The sequence below is a fragment of the Kryptolebias marmoratus genome, linkage group LG14, assembly GCF_001649575.2.
Source record: "Kryptolebias marmoratus isolate JLee-2015 linkage group LG14, ASM164957v2, whole genome shotgun sequence".
NCBI lineage: Eukaryota > Metazoa > Chordata > Actinopteri > Cyprinodontiformes > Rivulidae > Kryptolebias > Kryptolebias marmoratus.
In genome coordinates, this window is record NC_051443.1 from 13,613,700 (window position 1) to 13,634,847 (window position 21,148).

The 21,148-nt window shown below is 39.1% G+C and overlaps 2 protein-coding genes across 2 annotated transcripts; both read left to right on the forward strand.

The window, feature by feature from the left end:
- The first annotated feature begins 463 nt into the window (after positions 1–463).
- Positions 464–14,570, forward strand: lman1 (lectin, mannose-binding, 1). Its single transcript, XM_017407489.3, has 13 exons — positions 464–721; positions 2,622–2,776; positions 5,855–5,962; positions 6,300–6,361; positions 6,718–6,817; positions 6,948–7,071; positions 7,410–7,468; positions 7,569–7,701; positions 8,753–8,940; positions 9,120–9,196; positions 13,517–13,679; positions 13,846–13,970; positions 14,060–14,570. Exons 1-13 carry the CDS (start codon positions 508–510, stop codon positions 14,094–14,096), a joined length of 1,545 nt encoding a protein of 514 aa, XP_017262978.2. The 5' UTR covers positions 464–507; the 3' UTR covers positions 14,097–14,570.
- Positions 14,571–15,359: 789 nt separating this feature from the next.
- On the forward strand, positions 15,360–20,621 carry cplx4a (complexin 4a). Its single transcript, XM_017407511.3, has 3 exons — positions 15,360–15,703; positions 17,045–17,132; positions 19,724–20,621. Exons 1-3 carry the CDS (start codon positions 15,540–15,542, stop codon positions 19,949–19,951), a joined length of 480 nt encoding a protein of 159 aa, XP_017263000.1. The 5' UTR covers positions 15,360–15,539; the 3' UTR covers positions 19,952–20,621.
- The last annotated feature ends 527 nt before the right edge of the window (positions 20,622–21,148 follow it).

A 21,148-nucleotide genomic window follows, 5' to 3' on the forward strand; every position in this document is an offset into this window, starting at 1 on the left:
AGAGGAAGAAAAGAAAATCACACTTTAAGAGCCTCAAATGCAAAGTTGACCTGGAAAACGACAGCTGTGATTAATCTGAACACCCCACTCACACCTTTGCAGACCGGAAATGGCCCGTGGGCCGCCAGTTGGTGATCACTGATGTGTAGGATTTCGGTCAATGCAAATTCTTTTTGATTTGGATATTTTATATGGTGCCACATTACATTTGGAAACAGAATTGTTGCATCAGCCCACCCCCTCTTTTAAAAGTCGTGCACTTTGTGAGACTTTTTGTTTTTATTATTAATCGTTATTAAAGAATAAACTGTTACAATGTATTGCTGATGACGTGGTTTCACAAAGTAGGCCTTTTGTGGCCCAAATCAGCTGTGCAGAGATGAAGAGGAGGGGGCGTGACCAAAAGGTAGGAGCCAAAAACCGACCAATGAGAAAACGCCCTGTTGGCCCTACAGACATCCCGTCATGCGCGCGGACTGAGCGCTACGTCAGCACTGAGACAGAAACATGGCGGTGTCCATAGCACGGCTCCCGGCGGTGAACCTCCAAGGTTTGGCTTTAACTTTCCTCACGGCGGTGATTTTCCACCGCGGCGTCGCCGACGTGTCCCCGCTGGCCCTGGAGGAGCCTCCGCACCGCCGCTTCGAGTACAAATACAGCTTCAAGGGCCCGCACCTGTCTCAGTCCGACGGCGGGATCCCGTTCTGGATCCACAGTGGAAGTAAGTTTTTTTTTTTTTTGGATCCAGCTGTCAGCATCATCACAAGAACCGCTGCGCGTGAGAAAAAAAGACGCTTTTAGTCCGGAGGTGGGTCGAGGGAAGCCGGGGGACGGTTCGTGTGTTCGCGGCTCGTAACGGTTTCCGCTCGCGACGTTAGACAGCAACACACCTGAGTGTTTGGGTCATTCAGAACTCCAGCAGAACCTGCTCAGGTGTTAGCACCTTTAGCTTCAGGGGCTCCAGACGCCCCCTAAACCTGGACCCGTCCAGTATGTGAAGCTTGAAGGACTGCTTCCTTATCAAACTGATAAGGAACTCACTTTGTTCCTTATTTTAGGAGCCAGTCATCAATTAAACAGGTGAAGCAGTGATTTCTGTCCAAGAAACATGTTCTGTTTCTGTGCTGAACACAGAAATGTACCATGATTAACCGAAGCTGCTAAAGTTTGTTATTTAGGCTGCTTTTTGTCTTAATTTGGACAGAAACGTTTTATTTAAAAATACCACTTTTTTCCAAACACAAACTGGATGCAGTGTGAGCGCTGAGTGAGTGCTGAAATTAAGGCTAAAAGCAGCAAAATGTTAGCTAAAAGTAGCAACAAGGTAGCTAAAATGAACTAAACACTAGGTTAAAATGGAGACTAAAAGGAGCAGCACTAGCTAAAAGCAGCAAAAGTTAGCTAATAGTAAAAGCAATCAAAGGCTAGCTAAAAGCAACAAATCACTGGCTTAAAGTAGCAACAGGTTAGCTAAAATTAGCTAAACACTAGCTTAAGATAGAAGCTAAATGTTAGCGAAAAAGCCAAATATAGCAATATGCTAAAAGCAGGAAAAGGTTGGTTAAAAGTGAACATAATCAAAGTCTTGCTAATAGGAAAGTGGCTTGAATACTTTATTTTTTGAACTTTTCTATCACATCTTCCTACATCTGTTTGTCTGGTAAAGGTTCAGCTGTTTCATCATCCTCGATGACATTACTCTTAGCTGAAACGGCATCTCGTAAGTGGTTATAAATATTTAGACAGAAACATGCCCCCTCTTTCTGCGCCCCCTGACTGATGCAGATACGTACAGCTGCATTACCAAACTGTGTTCTTGTAAAAACTGGTGTTTTTGTTTTGTTTTTATCACATTTGGCTGCTGACATGAGACTTCAGGGTCAAAACAAACTCTCCTGTTAAAGAATTCAAGGTAACTTCAGTCACTAAGAACTGAGAGGATAAAGTTGGTGCAAGATCCGGTAAAGAAAAACATGTTTTTAAGACAGGACAAGCAGCAGTTCCTCACTGAGTCACCATCTTAGTCTTATAAACTCTGATTAGTTTGTAAAAGAAGTAAAAATCGACCGTGAGCATTTTTACAGAACACATCTTTGAAAAGATTGTTTAGTTCAAACAGGGTCAAGTTACGGTGAGCACTCCGGCCACTTTGCAAATAAACGTGAAGCCAAATCTGTTTTATTTTTTTTACCATGTACTAAACAGTGATGACGTTATACAGACCAGATGACACCTCAGTTATGCTGAGATAAAAATAAAAAATAGCAGAAATTCTCAGTCAAGAAAGACTGAGACAAAGTTATGCACATCTTATTTTTCTACGGTATTAATTTCTTAAAAGTACAATATTTCCTGGTCCATTTATTTTTGTAACAAAATATAACAAAAATAGCTCAACTTAGATAAACATATTTATATATAGCAGAGCATTCTTGCTTAAAAGTATTAAATTGTGACAGAAAGGTGGTTGTAGCAGCTGCTACTGCTTCATCTTTGTTTTCCTGCTTGTTAATGTGTTAAATGTGCGCCAGCGTTGCTAGTATCTTGAAAGCGGCCAGTGTCGGTCGGATAGTGGTCCACGTCTGATAATTACACACCGACACTCGCCGTCTTTGTTCCAGATGCCATCCCGAGCGCGGACCAGGTGCGCATCACGCCGTCGCTCAGGAGTCAGAGGGGGGCTGTGTGGACGAAAAACAGAGTCAACTTTGAGAACTGGGAGGCCGAGGTGACCTTCAGAGTAACTGGACGAGGCAGGATGGGAGCCGACGGTCTGGTAAGGAGGAGCGACCTTTCCCCTGAAGCAGCCAAGAGAGTCCAGGATCCTCCATGAGGGCTTTTTTTTATTTCAGGCTTGGACGGTGGTGTAAGGGTCTGAGCTGCTGCTCAACAACAGGAGTGTCTGGGTTCAAACTCGCCTGCTGGCTGAGGCGTTTGTGTGTGTAGTTTGTGCAAAGCCAAGACAGCTTTCCTGTTTTTGGCTGTTACCACATCATGAATAATGTGAAATCTTCTTTAATCGGTGTACATACTGATGTTAGCGTTTCATCTAAACCACTGTCCACAAGGGTTGTTCTTTGATCCAAGGGGTTGTCACATCGAAGTGGGTGTCCCACTATGTAGAAGCTTCATCTTTTGCTCATTAACTCCCTGCTTTTAGATTTCAAGCCTAAATATTGTAGATTTGCTTCAGAACAAATAATAATAATTAACCAAAATGAATTTCCAAGGCACTAAAGTAGTCTAAAATTATTTTAAAAAGTATTCAAAAGTGGATTAATTGATTTGCATGAAGTTCAAGTTTCTCTAAATGAGTTGCATCAAATGTGTTGCTGGGTTTTTTTTTGCGTATTTATTTTTACAATCTGACACAACACTTCACTGCGCTGCACGCCTTCGGTTGCAGTATGAGCTTTAGACTCGCGCCGCTGGTTTCACAAGGTGTGTGCCGCTCAAAGAAAATTTACGGATCAGTTTGTTTTGTTGCTGCACAACGAGATTGGACAGTAAAATTACTCCCATCATCGCTCAGCCGTGCCACTCACAGTGAAACGCACGCGTAAATGAGCACCGAAGGCCTAGCCACTTGAACATTGTCAGCATAATTTTTTTTTTTCTTTTATCAGCTGAGAGTCGGTTGAAAGGGCGAGCAAAGTCGCACAGTCTGATAAACCAAAATAAATGCGTGGGAGGAACTCTCAGGGTAATTCTTCTGATCAGGGCGTGAACCTGGGAGGTGCAGTTCAGCAAGAAGTTTGAGCTGTCTGATTTAAATCACAATATATAATAAAACAGCTTCCAATTGGCTGGTCACTGCTGCTGTTAAACAGTTTATCTGGAGCACCTAAAACATAATAAACCTAACGACAAAACAATTCTGCTGACAATCCAACTTTAAACACATCATCCAGCAAATATCCACCTGGGCAGCATCACTGAACAAGTACCCCATCACATTTCACTGCTGTGTTAGCACAAAGCACTGACTGCAACATAAGCAGGAGTCTGATTTTTCTGTTCCTGCAGCCCAGCTTCGCAGTGATCCCCTCTGTTCTCCTGCGATCAGACATCAGCCAGAAAAGCTCTGCGAACAGGAGGAGCTTTAAGTCCAGAAGCTGAATAACTCATCAAAATCTTCTTGCCTCCTTTTTTCTGGGACCGTCGCTCCACTTGCAGGAACATTTTTGGCTGTCTGATCGGAGAACAGGAAGGAAAGAGAACAGTACTTCATTTATTTATTGATCTGCTCGTCCTTAGAGAAAACTCTAAGGAAATAGGGTAATTATTATTTAGTGGAGGTGCACAGATTACAGTTTTCTAGTCCGAAACTAATTTCTGTACAGCTCAAACCTGCCAGTTCCATTTTTTTTCTGTAAAATTTAACCTCCTGACTCCTGAAATAAATATTGTCCATCACAATTTGTTTTTAATATTCCCCAATCTTTGTAAGATAATTGGCCTTCACCCTTCACATTTGGTATAATTGAAAGCCCTAAATATCCAAATGTCCTCTGTAGATGGCAAAAGGAGTTAATTCAGTTGTATGCAGTGGGTGGAAGATATTCAGGTTTACAAACATCCTAAACAGAGGACAGATTTGAACTACTGGTAGTCAGGAGGATATAACTGAAAACATACAAAATATCTTTCTTTTTTTAGTTTTGTTTGAGAAACTGGCTGAGTGTTCATAACAAAAACAAAAGCTCAGTTGTCAAAATTTCCTTTATGTTAATGGAAATCTAAAAATCTAATGCTCCAGTTTAGTAGGAATATTTGTGCAAAACTGTACAAAGTTGATGAAAAAATAATTACGATATATTATTTTAAAACTGCTTATAACTTCTCATCTTTTGCAGCAAACCTTTAAAACTTAAAAGTTCATTATATAACAAAACAAGCACTTTTTTTATAAACCCTAATTTTCAAATTACTAGAAGCATCATTGAACATATTTGAGGAAAACAGGAAAAACACCTGATTTACTGATAGGTCCATAAGCTTTTAAATCAATAATTTACTGTAAAAGTAAATGACCAAAAATGACATGACAAATTGCAACTGTCTGGATTTTTACCTCATCCTATAAGTTGGGCAGTAAAGCAGCAGACATCTGTGGAAAATTACATTTTCTACACCTCTTGTGCATCATCTGACTTTATTTTGAAACACCTGACAGGTATTATAAATAGCTAAGTTTGAGATGTCCTAATTGGAAAAAAAAAAACTTTAACATCAAACAGGTTTTCTGACTGCCGCAATGTTGCTAGTTATGTATTAGATGTTATATATTCACATTTTGTTGGACTCTTTTTAGAGATCATTATTTTCCATTTCTTTTTTATTTTCCCTGTTTTTCTTTGTGTATTATCGAGGGGTTTTCAGTTCAAAAACTTAAATTCTGTAACATCACAGCCACATCCTTTTATTTTAATTACAAACGCATAAGACATCAGGACAATATGACAACATGGACACAATAAATATTATAAAACTACAAACAAGACTGTTAGCTTAACTGTGCAACCTGTTTACACTGAATCAGTAATTGGTGTGCAGTATAATAAAGCTAGTGGCCATGTACCTAATAAATTAAAAGGAAAAACAAAGTGTGTGTGGTGGGGGTATAACTGACCAATACAGTATGGTAATTATGTAAACTAATAATGTTGATCATTTTAAGCAATTGTGCAGCTTCATAGTTTACAAACTAATCCATTAAATAACATAAATAAAATCAGACACGAGGGGGAAACTGTTTGTTGTTGAACTTCCTGTCCTAAAATCCGTGCAGCCTTTTGTTTATGAACCACAAAGGAATAAAAAATAATGTCTGTCACGTTTCCTCTTCCAACAGGCTGTGTGGTTCACCACTGAACAAGGCCTCGATGGTCCAGTTTACGGTGCCGCTGATCAGTGGAATGGAGTCGGAATCTTTTTTGACTCCTTTGACAACGATGGGAAGGTTTGTGTCAACGTCACATTTTCATATTTCTGTTCTCTAAGTTAGTGAGGGGCGCTGGTACCGTCCTCTAAAAGCTTCATCGACATAAATAGTTTTTTTTTGTCTAGCTGATGTGGTTATCTTTTTGTTAATGCATTGAATATAAAATAAACTGCTTTAGTAAAAGATATTTTTCCCTTTTTTAGTTTATCTGACGCTTAAATATCATTTATTTGCAGACAGGTATTGGATAGATATTTTCAATAAGATTACCAAACAGCAAAGCCACTTCAGTTGTCTGAAAACAAAAGGATTAACGTGTTATCTTTTTATTTTTTATATAATATTATTATTTCAGAAAAATAACCCAAGTATACTTGTTGTCGGGAACAACGGCCAGCTTGTTTATGACCACCAAAAGTAAGTAAACATTTCTTTTGCTTTCCTCTGACGACATCGCCAACTTAAATTTCAGCAACTTAAAGAAGATTAGAAAATATGATTATATTTGCTTGGAAAGTAAATAATCCTCTATCTTTGCTAATCTCCCCCTGGGCAAGTGAAAGCTTTAAATCACTTTTTCGGTGCCACTCTGGTTTGTCTTGGAGTTTATAGCCTTTACATTAACCACTGAGGAGGTGTTTATGAAAACATTTGAATAATGTTTGCTTATCTTACACTTTGTTTTGCCCTTGTCGTGAATATTATTAATGTTGGAGCCCTGTCGTGTAACGTTCCAGTTCTCTTAAAAAAACAACAACCTTGTTTTCACGCAGCGACGGCACCACGCAGGCCCTCGGAACGTGTTTACGAGATTTCCGCAACAAGCCCTATCCCATCAGAGCCAAAATAACGTATTACAAGAAGACCCTGACGGTGAGTGAAAGCACTATTATATTTATATCTACTACAGCTGCTTAGGAGCAGAAATAAATCTACTTGACAGCCAAGTTACTGGATCTTAATGTGTCATAATGAAGCAGTTATTGTGTTTAATCTCCATCAGGTCTTGATCAACAATGGTTTCACTCCAGACAAGGAGGACTACGAGTTCTGCACGAAGGTTGAAAACATGGTCATTCCTTCTGAGGGCTTCTTCGGTATTTCAGCTGCCACTGGTGGTTTAGCAGGTATTATTCTATTACCAGCTCTGGATACCTTTACAAAATGACCTTTTAATAGGATTTAGTATTTTCTCTTGTCAACTAAATCCAATTTTATGCTCTTTTTAGTCCATCCCCAAATTAGTGGCTTTGTTTTATTTTACAGCGAGTGATGTTTTTATTTTGTTTTGATCTTGTAATTATAATGATGGTTGTTTTTCTGAATTTCTTTCTATAATGTTGCAACCTGTGACCTTCGTTTTCTATTATTAATAAGTGTTACACCATAACGTGAGCTGTTGCCATTAAATACATGTATTACTGTTGCAATTGTTTTCTAATTGAGAATTTCTTGCCTCCATCAGATGACCACGATGTTTTGTCCTTCTTGTTATTCAGACTCACAGAACCGGGCCAGCAACTGGTAAATATATTTACCTATATGCCTTTTCAGTCTTGTGTGTGTGTGTGTGTGTGTCTACTGCTGCTTTATTCTTATTTTGTGTTTGTGATTCTCATCGAAGCCTCCAGCGGAATCTGAGATCCCTAAAGAAGAGAAGGACAAATACCAGGAGGAATTTCAGAACTTCCAGCAAGAGCTCGATAAAAAGAAGGAGGCGTTTCAAAAAGAGCACCCGAACGTCCAAGGAGAGCCAAGTTAGTTCTCTGTCATGTTTGTTCCCAAAAAAGCTTGGGTAGAAACATACTTAAAATACATTTAGAAAGTGTAGTTGTCTATTTTCAGTTTTTAAATTCCAAGTTTAACAAGTTAGAACTTTTTTTTCCATATAATTTCATATAATTTAAATAAAAGGCCTGCCAACTTTGACCAAAGTCTAGGAGGATCCCGTTCAATTTCAGTAGCGCCAAGTCACAACAGGAGTCATACAGAGTCTGCACAAAAACATTTACATACAGAATATAATATAAATTAGAGGAAGTTATCTAGCTGAGAGAGCCAGCAGACTGCATCAAATCTTCACTTCGACAGTCTCCCATCCTGAGCAGCACGTTGGTGACGACTCCCCTTTAACAGCAGAACCAGAACCCAGATTTCTCACTTCTTCTGGTCACAAATTGGTCTTGATCTCTGCTGCAGAAAGCAACAGCAGAGATTTCCTTAAAAGATAACCAAAAAAAGCTCATATTTAGGTTTACTTAGGGCCACAGCATGACATTTTCACAATTTCCATACTTTTTAATAAAATACCAGCTAGGGCTTCATGCCATCATTGTTTTATTTTGGTGTTTTCCATCTTATTTAAATCTGGTTTCAAGTTTGAGTTAAACTGAGTTGGACCATCCGAACAGGGCCAGTGCCCTAAGTGTTATCCTCTTCATAGATGTGCACCCTCAGCATCCTTTACTCTACAAATTGATTTTATAATCTATTTCTCATTCACACAAACACAAGTGTGACCACCTCTACCTTTATCAGCAGCAGAGATTATTTATTAATCAATTATCAATATTTTAAATACTGTAATATTCTACATTTAAAGTAAGTTAGCTAAATATTTTATAACCACTTAATTCCAGTTTTTGTTAAAATGTGGGCCTGCTTATCAATATGTGTACAGGCTGGGAGGTCTGGGGTCAAAATATATTCCAAAATAAACGGATAATAAACACAAATGAACGTTTCAGTATATCCACGGAAGGTTTAACGGTTTTGGTTTTATTAGTTGTGTATTTGTGCCTCTTCCAGTCGAGGATCCGTATGAGAGCGTAAGCGACCGGGAGATCCGGCAGGTGTTCGAGGGCCAGAACCGGATCCACCTGGAAATCAAGCAGGTCAACCGGCAGCTCGCTATGCTCCTGGACGAGCAGCGCAGATACGTCTCCATCGCCACGGAGGAGATTGCCAAGAAAGGGGGACATGTTGGGTCAGGACAGGTGGGCTAAAAAAAGTGATGTGTGTTTACAAAATGTATATGTTGTGGCTTGCCTTGGTATTGAGAAGCAAAGCAGGCATCAGACTGTCGTTCGTGTGTGTGTTTTACTATAATTGATTCTTTTGGATTAAAACCCAGCATCGTTCGTTTACTGACCAGTAGGACGTGTTTCTCTCTCAGCTGGATTCTGCCAGTCAGCAGCTGGGCTCCATCGTAGCGACGCAGCAGGAGGTTCTCAGGAACCTGAATGAGATGAGGTGAGTAACAGCGGCGCTCTGCACACGCCTGCGTGGTCTTAAAAGCCAGTTGTTGTTTTTGCAGCAAACATAAAGAGACAGCCGTTATACTCTAGAAAAACAAGGGAAATCCTGCAGGATAAATCTCTTAAATCATATTTAATCTCAGGATGTCATGGCTGTAACATCGCAGGTGCCTGATAATCCGGCTGCTCTGACAGCTTCCTCCAGACTCAGTCCTCTTGTCTTATGACTCCCAGCTGCTCTTGCAGGCAGGCGGAAACGAGCACTGCCTTTCTTTTACCATAAACTCATTTTACTCAGTTATCCAGGCTTGTTCTTCAGACCCAGAGTTCTCTGTGACCTCTGTAACATCATACGTAAGAGATAGGTCACAATTCCAAATCAAATACATTTTTAACAAATTTTGTTTAAAAATAATAATGTAATATAAAAAAGGTTTCACCTCTTCCAAAGTGGAAAACCTCTTTATTTTGAAACCTAAAATTGACATGAAACATTTTCAGTCATGTTAATAAAAATGAAATGGTTAATGGTTAACAACGTTGAAGAGGCTCATTATGCAGTGCTCTTTTGTTTCTCATCTGGTAAATGTATAATCTAATTGCCTAACTTAAACAAACATTTATCTAACACTTAGGAGTGAGCTAAACTGTAGCAGCAGTAGATGAAAAGGATGCAGCAAGCAGGTGTAGAAAATGTGGTAACGTTTCAGGTGAGTTCACGTTTGTGGGATTTACTTGTACTTTTTTGTTAGTGGTTTATAGTTTGCACAGATGCATCTGTTTGGTAACTGGCTACAAATACACAGGCATGACTGATGGCTGATTAATTTAAAAAATGGCAAATATCAGCTGATTATTTGGCGTAAACATGAATAACCCATACCTGCTTTAAGCCGTAAAGAAATCGCTGCGCATTGCTTGATGCGTACTGTAGTAAGAAGTAAAGAAAGCTGCTGAGTGGTGTGTTTGCAATGAGTCACGGCATCAACCTGAACTTTTCATGGTCTGGAAACGCACATTTCCTCCCTGCAGCCCGACACACACGCGTTTTCAGACACCTGAAATCAGCAGACGAATGGTTTTCACCGTTAAAGCCAAACAGAGAAAAATAAAAGTGGCATTTTAAATGTGTCTCTGTGAACAGGAATGACAATTACTGTAGGATATTATACTAATATTCAACCTCAAATCCTCTTATTGCTTAAAATAAAAATCAGCTTTTATCCACTCTTAAATTTGAGAAAATAAACAAGATATTTTATTATAAAATAAAACCGCTTAAGAGGTTTTATAACGGAGCAAGCTCTCAAATGACTGATTTTACTTACAGTAAGCAAGACTCACTGATTTTACACAAAGTAATCTTAACAGTTAGGCGCTTGTGTGTTGACGTTTGGGCTTTTGTGTCGTTTGACTTGGGATTTATTTGCAACAGATTAAAAAAAAATATCTTCACTATCCCACTATCAGATTAGTGCATGGATTTTCTTAGCCACACCAAATAATTAAGATATGAATCTCTTAACTAGTCTGGTGGAAAATCCACTAATAATACAAGAGTTTAACATCGGTTGAGTAATTAATCTAGCTGTCCTTAATGGCCTTTTACATCTTGAAGTGTTTCAAAAATTTAATTTGTCCCAGCATATTCCATTAAATCCTCTGCTTAAATACCAATAATTTAATTTTTTTCCAGCAACGACATGTTTGAGCTCGAGTTGCTGTTTAATTGTGTGGTTTGTCACACCATCTGCATAAAAAGAATTAATCAAAATCCCAAGATTTTATTTTATGTAACATTAATCTCGTGTGTCATAAAAGAATCAAGCTGTTGATATGCCCTCAATCCAACAGAACATCTATTCTTAAATTATGCTGCACACACAATTTTTCTTTATCATTCCGTTGACACATAAATCACGCGGTACTTAACTCATCTTTACATTTATTTCCTGTCGTTGACCATGCGTGCTGACCTCTGTAAGGAAACGACGTCCCGTGGTGAGAAGGTGAAAAGCGAGCGTCTGTAAGCTGAGGGGCAATTTTAAGATAAGTTGGCGCTCAGAAGTAAGCTGATTGACGCGGTAAATAAGTTTAGACACTGGCAAAAGGCTGCAGCTTGCCCCTCTAATGTGCTAATATGAGCGACTGATCTGTCTTACTGCGTAGATTAAGTTCTCGGTTTATCCCGACCCGTTATTTAAACGGAGTTTATGACGGCACTTCATCTCAGGCTCTCGGCACATACAAAGGAGGCTTTCTGTTCAGAAATGGGTCACTTGTAGGAGATGAAGATTACATGTAGGGTTTAATAAATGCTCACTTACTTTCTTAAGGCCCCCCCCCGTCCGTCCGTCCTATTCACTGTGAAACAAATTAGATTTTGTTTATATGTCATCCCTGCCTCAGACCATGGCCATGTGGCCAGGCAAGAAAAGGCCACATCTTAGCACCGTTTTGTCCTTATCAGATTAGCGCTCCTTAAATACATCTGTCATACACAAGCAAAACATGGACTCCATCCAATTGATTTCTTGTCACAATCCTCCCCTCGGCCCTTCCTACTTACGCTGCTGGAAATTCTGTTCTTTTGTCGACTCACTTTTTTTTTTTTTCTTCCCCTTCGTAATCGCCTTAGATGTGTTTAAGATGATAAGGGGAACTTATTGCTTCCTCCGTGTAAGAAATCAACTTTAAGAAATTACAAATTGCCAAGAAATGTGATCCAGGCTTAGATGCCTTGGTTCTCCTCCGAGGATACTGTACTTTAAATAAAAACTTTAATATTTATTTATTTAAAATTTAATCTGAGTATATGAAGAATTTAAGAATTGTTTTTTTAAGAACTAAATTATTTTTTAAGGATTTTATTAGTGACGTAGCCATGACACAGATCTTTAAGACAAATCTGATGAAGTGGATACATTAGTCTGTTCTGACAAACACGACTTTTAACTTGGGTTAACGTTGGGTTCTAACATACTGAGCAGTGTTGAATGTCTTCCTAACTTGAGGTCGGACATCAAACGATGGTTTCAGTCTGGTTTGAGCAGTAGACGAGGCAGAGCAGGTTAAGATGTATGTGATAGTGGCGCCCCAGGCCCGTGGACGACCACGACCAGGAGACCCGGGAGTCCAAACATCCAGTCCGTAGAGGGGGGACGCCTGTGGAGCTTAAGACTATAATTGCAGCAGTTTATTTAGCAAACAGTTTTATTAGAGCTTCATGTAACCTTTAACCGTCCCATCAGCAGCAGCAAAAGCAAAAAAAGGAAGGACCTTTGATGATTTAGTTTATTGGTATCAGCAGATTTAAATATTAGACTTTTTTTTTCTGCCATGTTTATATTTCTGGAGCCAGATATAAAGGTTTTATAAGACAGTGACAGGTTTAGGAGGCAAACACCTTTTAGTGTAAAATCAAATTGTTTCATTTGTTACAGATCTGACAAAATTATGAGTATGATCATGTTTGTTAAACTTCTTTTAATTTGTGCAAGTCTGTCAGTAAACATCCACCATTAACAGCTTCTGGAAGTATTTTGGTAAAGACTTACTACAGGAAAAAAATGACACCGATGTCCATTTTAGCTGAGAAGTCAAACAGAATTATTATTTCTGTCGTCTCAACTTTATTTAGCACACTCAATATACTCATTGCAACTATTTAAATAAAAAAAATTGTAAGGGGGTGTTAAACTAAAACAGTTTACTTCCTGGAGCTTTTTCTTATATAGTTTAAATTAAATTATTTGTCATCATAATATAAACCAAATTCTACAATTCCCATTTTATGTTTTTGTTTTTATTGTCCTTTAATTTGAACAGCTAGTGAGTAAAATAAGTCGACCCATGTTGGTATGTGACGTTGTCTTAAAAGCATCATATAAAAGCATCAAATCAAAAGAACTTTGAAGCACAAAGAGTATATGTAAAGGAAAACAAAGTGTATGTTTTAGTATCATAGCTTCCCCCCTATGAATATGAGATAATCCAGATAGTTTCTGCTCTGTCTTAGCCTGCTGCACTTGTAATCTGTTGTAAGAACATGTTTTATAAGGGATTAATTTAGCAATCATGACCTCTTTTATCAGATGGTAATTTTCTGCTGTTTGAACTCTGCAGCGACGTTAGCCCACATTGAGTCGGGATTAAAGGATTAATTTCGGACAACTTCTTTAAACAATGGCACGCGGCATATTTACCGTTCACTGACATGATGATTTTTTTTTCAGTCCTCTGGGAGGCCTTCAGACACATTAATGCAACAATAAGGCATCTTTTATAAGGCCCGTGTCTTCTGTCGTCTCTGCAGAAGCTCCTTCGTCGAGTCCCTGAAACATATCGGCTCTGCCCAGTACCAGGGGAATGCAGCCGGCATGGGGACGTACGAGACCATTCAGCACTTCAACGACATCAAGGAACATCTGCACACAGTGAAAAGGGACATGGAGCACCTGGTCCAGCGCAACGTTCAGGTATTTTTTCGGTGAAAGGTCGCTGGTTCAAATTGTTGGCAACACTGAACCACATGTTGTCCTTGACGTGTAGAGTATGTGCATATTGTTGAAGAAGTGTTGTATTCGATTAAAACATGTAGTCAGTTTCTAATATTCTGCACTTCTTGTTGTTTTTCACCTGCAGAACCCTGGTGATAAGGTGGTGAAATGCCCCGAGATGCCTCCCGCGCCTTCCTGCCTGTCCACGGTCCATTTTGTGGTAATCGTAGTCGTCCAGACGGTTTTGTTCTTCTGCTACATCATGTACAAGTAAGAAAGTTCACCGTTTTTACTTGGTTAACACGCATTTGCTGCTTGAAAGAACTCTTTAATTGTGTCTCCTTCTTCCTTTTTTGTAGAAGCCAACAAGAAGCAGCAGCGAAGAAGTTCTTTTGATGACGTGGGTTTATACAACAAGAAAATGTCCGTTTTTCATAATTTTTTTTTTTCTTTTCAATTTATTTCAGATTGTAAGTTATTGTACATGGAGAAAATGGTTTTGTTGACTAAGAGTTTGTTTTAATTATCAGAAGCCTTTTAATTTGATCAGTAAATTGTGTGTGAATGCTAGTGTGAGACTTGTTGTTTCAGCAAAGGTATGTACCATGTTCCTTACAGTATTTCTGCCTGGTCAGAACTTTAGATTTTGTTTTTCTGAAACTGAAATCTGCCTCAGCCCTTACTTTGGAAAAAAAAAATCAGTTTTAAAAAAAAAAAAAGTGCAATGAGGGTATTTTTGTATGAAATAACACAAAATTTCCAGCGAACCCCCGACGTCGAGAATCTGCTTCGGTTTTTGTCTTGTGAGTTAAACATGTCTGAGTCTGACATGTTCTCCGCCTGAACAAATTACATAAACTGTTGACACAAGCCACTTTGTCTTGTTTCTTTTGTTTTTTTTAAATGTGAGAAATCATTGTAGCATGACACATCGGCTCTATTTTGGGGCATCTTTTAATCCCAAAATTTTTGAATAAAATAGTTACTGCTCTATCACATCACAAGAAGCCAGCTGAGGGGGTTTGGATATCTGCACAGGATGCTCTGGATGTCTCAGCCATGTCCCACTGGAAGAAGGCCCTTGAGGTAGACCCAGCAATTGTTGGGGTGGGATTCAATTATCCCCAAAGTCCTGTCAAGAGGCACCAAACACAGCCTTATAAACAAAACCCCAACTTTTGGGGGGCAGATGAGCTTATCTGAAATGAGCTCTCAGAAATGGTATCCAGGCTCGTCGGTGAGTTTAAAGATGGGGTGAAAGGCAACGTCTCCCACCCTTCGGTCAAACAATGGCGCCGCACGAAGGATGACTTCATGGGGATAAACAAGAAAATAATTCTGCTCCTCTCCCTCCGCTCTGCTTGATCTCAGCGGTGTAAGCTGCACGTGGGCTGGCCTGCACCTCACTAATAATATGGTTAAGATGCAATGTTGGTTAAAAAAAGTGTGGACGTGTAATCCCAAACCCCTTCTTTTTTTTTTTTTTTTGTTAATGATTATGAAGCAAGTGTTGCCTTTAGAAAGTTTCAAATGTCAAACAGGTCGTCAAATCCATACTCTGAAAGGTCTGTGGTTTAAAAATAGAGCGAAAACAGGCCATCTGCCTCTTAGTTCAGTGAAGCAGGGAGGATTTAATCCAGATTATGGCTGTGGTAAAACGTGTGTGTGTTGTATGCCATCAGTGTGTCCTTGACTTCGTAGACAAGCAGGAGGTTAGCTAGAGAGCTACCACTGGATCTGGAAGCCAAAGGAGGGTGATATTGTTCTGTTTTCTCCACACACACAAACAAAAACCACCCTCCTCGTCCTTCTGCAGAGTGAACGCTCGCACAAGTCAGGATGGCTTTTTTGATCAAGAGCATGATCGGGAACCCCCTGTCAGGAATGGGTTTTGGTGGTGGAGGTGACAAGGAGGAGGAGGCCACCCCCTCAGATCCAGCCAAAGCTGCGGGGATGACACGCGAGGAGTATGAGGAGTACCAGAAACAGCTGGTGGAGGAGAAGTAAGTGACAGCATGAGGAGGAGGAGGACATGTTGGCCTGTGGGAAACAAGATGGCTGCAGGGTTGTCAAATCTGACCTTGATGTGCTGTTTTATCAGACTTTCCCTTAATATGTTCCCACCCTTTAACAGATCCATTCTGTTATTACTCTTTAATACTTCACTAAATGCACTTGTGGTTACTTTGTGAACGTAAAAGAAAGAAGCAGGCTTGTTGACAGATGCATCTGTTGCTGAAGGTCACAACAGAGTGAAGGGATCTTTTATGTGAACGGAAAGCTTGACAGAAAATCAATAACTAACAAAATTCAACTCCACACAGAAGCTCCATCTGTTTCTGCACCAAAAAAAAAAAAAATCTACAGATACCCTGAGATTCTCTAGTTTCAAATCCAACTAATAACAATAATAAATGTTAGAAATGTTTAGTTAAAGGAAGTAATAGCTGCCAACTTTGTCCTGAAGTGTTTCATTATTTCATCAGAGCAATTCTTTTCTTCAAAGGGCTTCACATGATTATTGTTTTTACACTTATTTCAAATCAAATTGAGATTAGACCATTTCCTAAATCCACAGTAACAACCCACTTTGTTTATCTACAAATAGTGCTTAATTATTTCACCTGTGTCAAACTGGAATCATCCAGTCCAAAAATAATTGCTTTTAAATTTTTTTTCCTACAAAACAAACGGATTTTGAAGCAACGCAGATTTGTTCGGCCCGTGTTACATAACCGGATTACTGCCCGTCTACTCACATGTTGGTGTATTTGTTTGAAGACAACTAAAATTTTACTTTGAGCTGCAGATTTCCGTAACATGAAGGAAACTTAAATTTGATCACGGTTCAAGCTGTGGTGTTTTGGATTTAATTGAGATCTGCTTTTCTCAATCTGGGCCAATAATCTCTTCTTTAATTGGCTGAGGGGAAGTGCATGAGGATGGGGCTCAAAATACAGGACTTTACATTTATAACAAGTTGTCTTTAATAATGTGGAAACAATACAAAGATCTGAATTACTCGATTATGATTTTGGAGCAAAAAAATGGTAAAAATTATTTGTATCTTAATATTACACAGCAGAATACTGTCTCTTATTAATGGTACTTTTTAGTTTATGTTCAATTTCTGTCTTAAGTGAAATTAAACCACCTTTGGGCATCATAATTCCCCAATACTGAGCAGAACAGGCTGGAAATAAGTGGGAAAAAATTGGTAAAGACGCAGAAAATTTGCTGTATTTGAGACCTGAGCTGTGTTTACATGTGCATGAGAAACAGGCAAACGTGGAATGGAATCATTCGGTGACATTTAGATATACATCATCTTTTTTTCCACCCAGGATGCAGAGAGATGCAGATTTCTTACACAAGAAGGCGGAGAGGGCGACGCTGAGGGTGTGCCTCCGAGACAAATACCGACTGCCAAAGGTAAAAACACGTCCGAGCCCTCATCCCCTGCAGGGAAACCAGTTCCTGTAATTCACCACATCAGTTAGGCATCAGCAAAGTTTAATCAATGAAAAGTGTTCCACAAAAAAGGAGGTATCTAAATGAAGAAAACTAATACTTGAAGGAGATAAAAGGGATATAGTATAAAGTAAAAAAGAAGAAAAAGAAAAGATAAAAGAACGAATATGCTTTGAATCTCTTTTTTCTTTTTCTTATTTTCTTTGCTGTTTTTCTGTTTCGTTGCTGGCCTTGCTGTGCTTGTTGTTGCTCACTTACTTTTCCTATTTCCAATTTTTTTTTGTTATTTCCTAATTGCTTTTGCTGTTTTCCCACTACATTAACCTAAAGGAGAGGTTTATTGCCCTCATCTTGTGCGGGTTAAATTGTGAGTTTAAGCTCTGCACTTCCACGGTTGACCCAGGATGAATGTTTCATCCTTTTTGCACATGGATTCTTCCTTCCTCCTGAAAGAATCTGGACCTAAAAACAAGAAGTAACACAGATAGCAGATGAAGAGGAAGTACAGCTTTGTGCACCTGGTTGCAGCTGGTAGTTAGCGTCTGCGCTAAAAGCTGAGGGGTTGAAGCGAGGCCTGACCGTGTTGCATAATGTTTTACAGTGAGGTAAGGGGGAAACGTCCAAAGCACTTTGAACTGGGAAAACATGAGGACAAATGGGAAACATTGAAACAATCAGTCTTTGAGGGAATGCATATCACCCGCTGCCTTGCATGTCAAAGTTTCAGTCAAAGCGCTCACATGAGCCATTTGTGCTTGAAGGATGTGTTGGGAATGACTCTCAGCTACTACCACACTGAAATTTAGCTCAATATCTGTAAAACTGACTGAGTTATTGTCCCTTTGTGTTTGCTAAGGCTGATTAGCTGTGGCGGCCATCTTGAATCGAGTTGACTCCAGAAGTTAATCAGTTGTAGTCGCTCATCCGGTGATTGCTTTGTAAGAGTTTCATTAAAATCCGTCCACTGGTTCAAGAGATATTTTGCTAACAGAGTTTAATCTTCAGTCCTGATTAAGGGGGATTACATTCGTTGAAAAGATTAAAAAAACGTATGGCATATATCAGTTTACAGCTATATTTGAGTAAATTATAAGTATGTATTGGGTGTTTACAAACTAAACAAATATTCAGTTTTTACTTTTTATTTTTTATTAACACTCTTGTTGAACCTATAGGCAAACCAGAGGGTATAATTGAGCATTTTATCAAATAATGATGCCCATCAGTGACATGGAGGGGGGCATAATAATCTGACACTTCAGCTGATGGTCAGGAAAAGCTGCTTCTTTCTGGGGTGACAGCTGAACTTGGCAGCTGCAGTCAGACACCAGCAGGTGGACGCTCTGCTGCAGATTAGCGAGGAAGACATTCAGCCCAGATCCAGGAGATGTTGGCCCCGCGCGGCCCGCAGAGCACCTCCACTCTCAGAAAGCCAAATGCCACTGAGCAGGTGTGCCAAGCTTATTAGGACCAACAGGTCAGAGCGAACTGGCTGCAAGAAACAGAGACACTGACCCAAACTAAGCAGCTGCAGGACTTTTAAAGGACCATTGGCAGAAAAGTGAACTAGAATGGAAGGAGCAAAAACGGTATGTGGGAATTTTATTTAAGTCATTTGTATAAATAATGATCTCCTAATGATTTTTTTAAGGAGCCAACAAAGATTCTGATCTGACATTTGCTTCTCAGTGTATTTCTGTCAGTCTTATGTTAATGACACGCTATTCTATTTTTAAAAAGTACAATATGTGCATTTCAGTTTATGCTATTTTGCTTTAAAATGACACAAAAACTATAAGAAGTCAAGGGCAGTAAAATGATAGCATACTGTAGACAGTAAATGTAAATATTTCCCACAGATTGTGTTTACAAATCCATCTGAAATCAAACTAATGACTGTTAAATCCAAAATTTTACATTTTTTAGATGGATTTCCAGCAGAAACAAACTCTGTGTTGTGTTACATTTATACTTGAATTTGTAATTAGATGCTACGGCCCCATGCAGCACTGCAAAAAATATCTTTAGACCATGCTTAGGAGTGTAAAAGGAAACACTGAATGTGTCTGAGATAATCCCACAGATTAAAGTTTAAAGTAGTCACAAGGCAGTTCCCACTGGATGACCGTTTACCAGATTTGTTTGTTATGAAAAAATAATAGCTCCTAATGTAATAATAATGAGTTGAAACTTGTTTTGGCTTCACTAAAACAAAGAAAACTCTAAATATTATCAAGTTTCTTGAATGTAGATTATTAAAAATCCCAAAGTTTATCATGTTTTGTTTCCTTCTTTAGACTGGTACATTTTTCAAAATTTTAAATACACCTAGCACAGTTTGTTTTAATTAAATGGATGTAAAAAAATAAATAAATAAAATAAAAAAGAGAGCATAGTACATCAAAAATGCTGAAACAAAATGGTCTCTTATTCCCATCAACATGTTTGCTGATCTGTTCATGCCGAGTTTGTCTGATCAGACGTCAGAACCCGACTTGTTTCTTTCTGACTCTCCCACCTGAACCCCGTTTTATTGTCTCCAAATGTTGCAGAGCGAGCAGGACGAGAACATGATCGAGATGGCCGGGGACGATGTGGACGTGCCCGAGGAGCTGCTGAAGATGGTGGACGAGGACGCCACCGAAGAGGAGGGCAAGGACTCCCTAATGGGCCAAATTCAGAACTTGCAGAACATGGACATGGACCAGCTGAAGGAAAAGGCCTCGGCCACAGTCACTGAGCTGAAGAGCAAAGCAGAGGAGAAATGCTCCGTCATGTGAATTAGCCGAGGAGGGCGAGTGTGTGTGTTTGATTACTGAAAAGAGACGGTTTAAAAAATAATAACAATTTCACCACTGAGTCTGAATTCAGTCACACTGGAAGGCAAACCGAGTGTTCACATTTGAAATAAGCACTTCCTTGTTTCTTCTTATTTCATTAAAAAGTCACAATGTTACTTTAGAGCTTTATTAAGGGTTTGTTGTAAAGGTTTTTCCATTCAAATCGACCCCAAATTTGCAATACTTCAAATGATGTGATGGGTATCCGATCCTTCCCAACCTTCTGTGTGATTTAATGTTCGTCGCTGTCAGAAAAACGAGACAGGTTAGTCTCTAAAAGTGTGTTTTACAGTGAAGTGAGTAAAAATCTACCGAGCCGTGCTGATAGAAAACCAATCCTGTCTGAGTGTGTCAGCTTTCCCTTTTTTTTTTTTTTTGATTTTGTTGTTACTTTAGGTCATTTTGAAATCGATTAGTCTCTTATTTTCTGGTGTATCACAGATTTTAACGGAAAAATGGAAACTGGAATAAACATACTGAGCCTGAAACGTTGCAGAAACATTTGCAGATTTGCACAAATAAAAAATTTAAAATGCTTTTTTTTAAAACGAATGCAGCATACATAAACAAATGAGAAAACGAATATGTTGTTCAAATAAAAGATATATTATGAATATGAGCACTGTGTTGGTTTGTATTTTAGGGCCTGAAATGAATTTTACATGTTAGAAAGCAGTGGCAAATACCACTGAGCCTTTGTGGTTTTAGAAAAAGATGTTTAATGTTTAAACTTATTTGAATTTCAGCTCCTTAATGACCGTATAAATTGACTGTTTCCATGAAATTTAGCCATACAGGCATCACATTTTCCTACTATGCAGCTACATTAAATCCCATTTACACAAATCAGGGATAACGGAGTGAAATAGAAACGGGTCTTAATTTAATTGGGCATCAACCAAACAGTTACTGAAGATTAGGCACCGAACGGAAGGAGGGTGGGGAGGTTTGAGGAGCCACCGTGTTTGGAGTTTCACATGAAGCCAAGTTTGAACGGCTGTGGATTTGTAAAAGTCTGCAGATTAGATCTAATAGGATCAGCAGCTTGTGCCCTCTGTTTCGCCCTAAGTATCGGTCTCTCTCCTTGTCGACCTGAAATATTCAAAATACACTATAATCTCACCGTTTCAGGCTTTC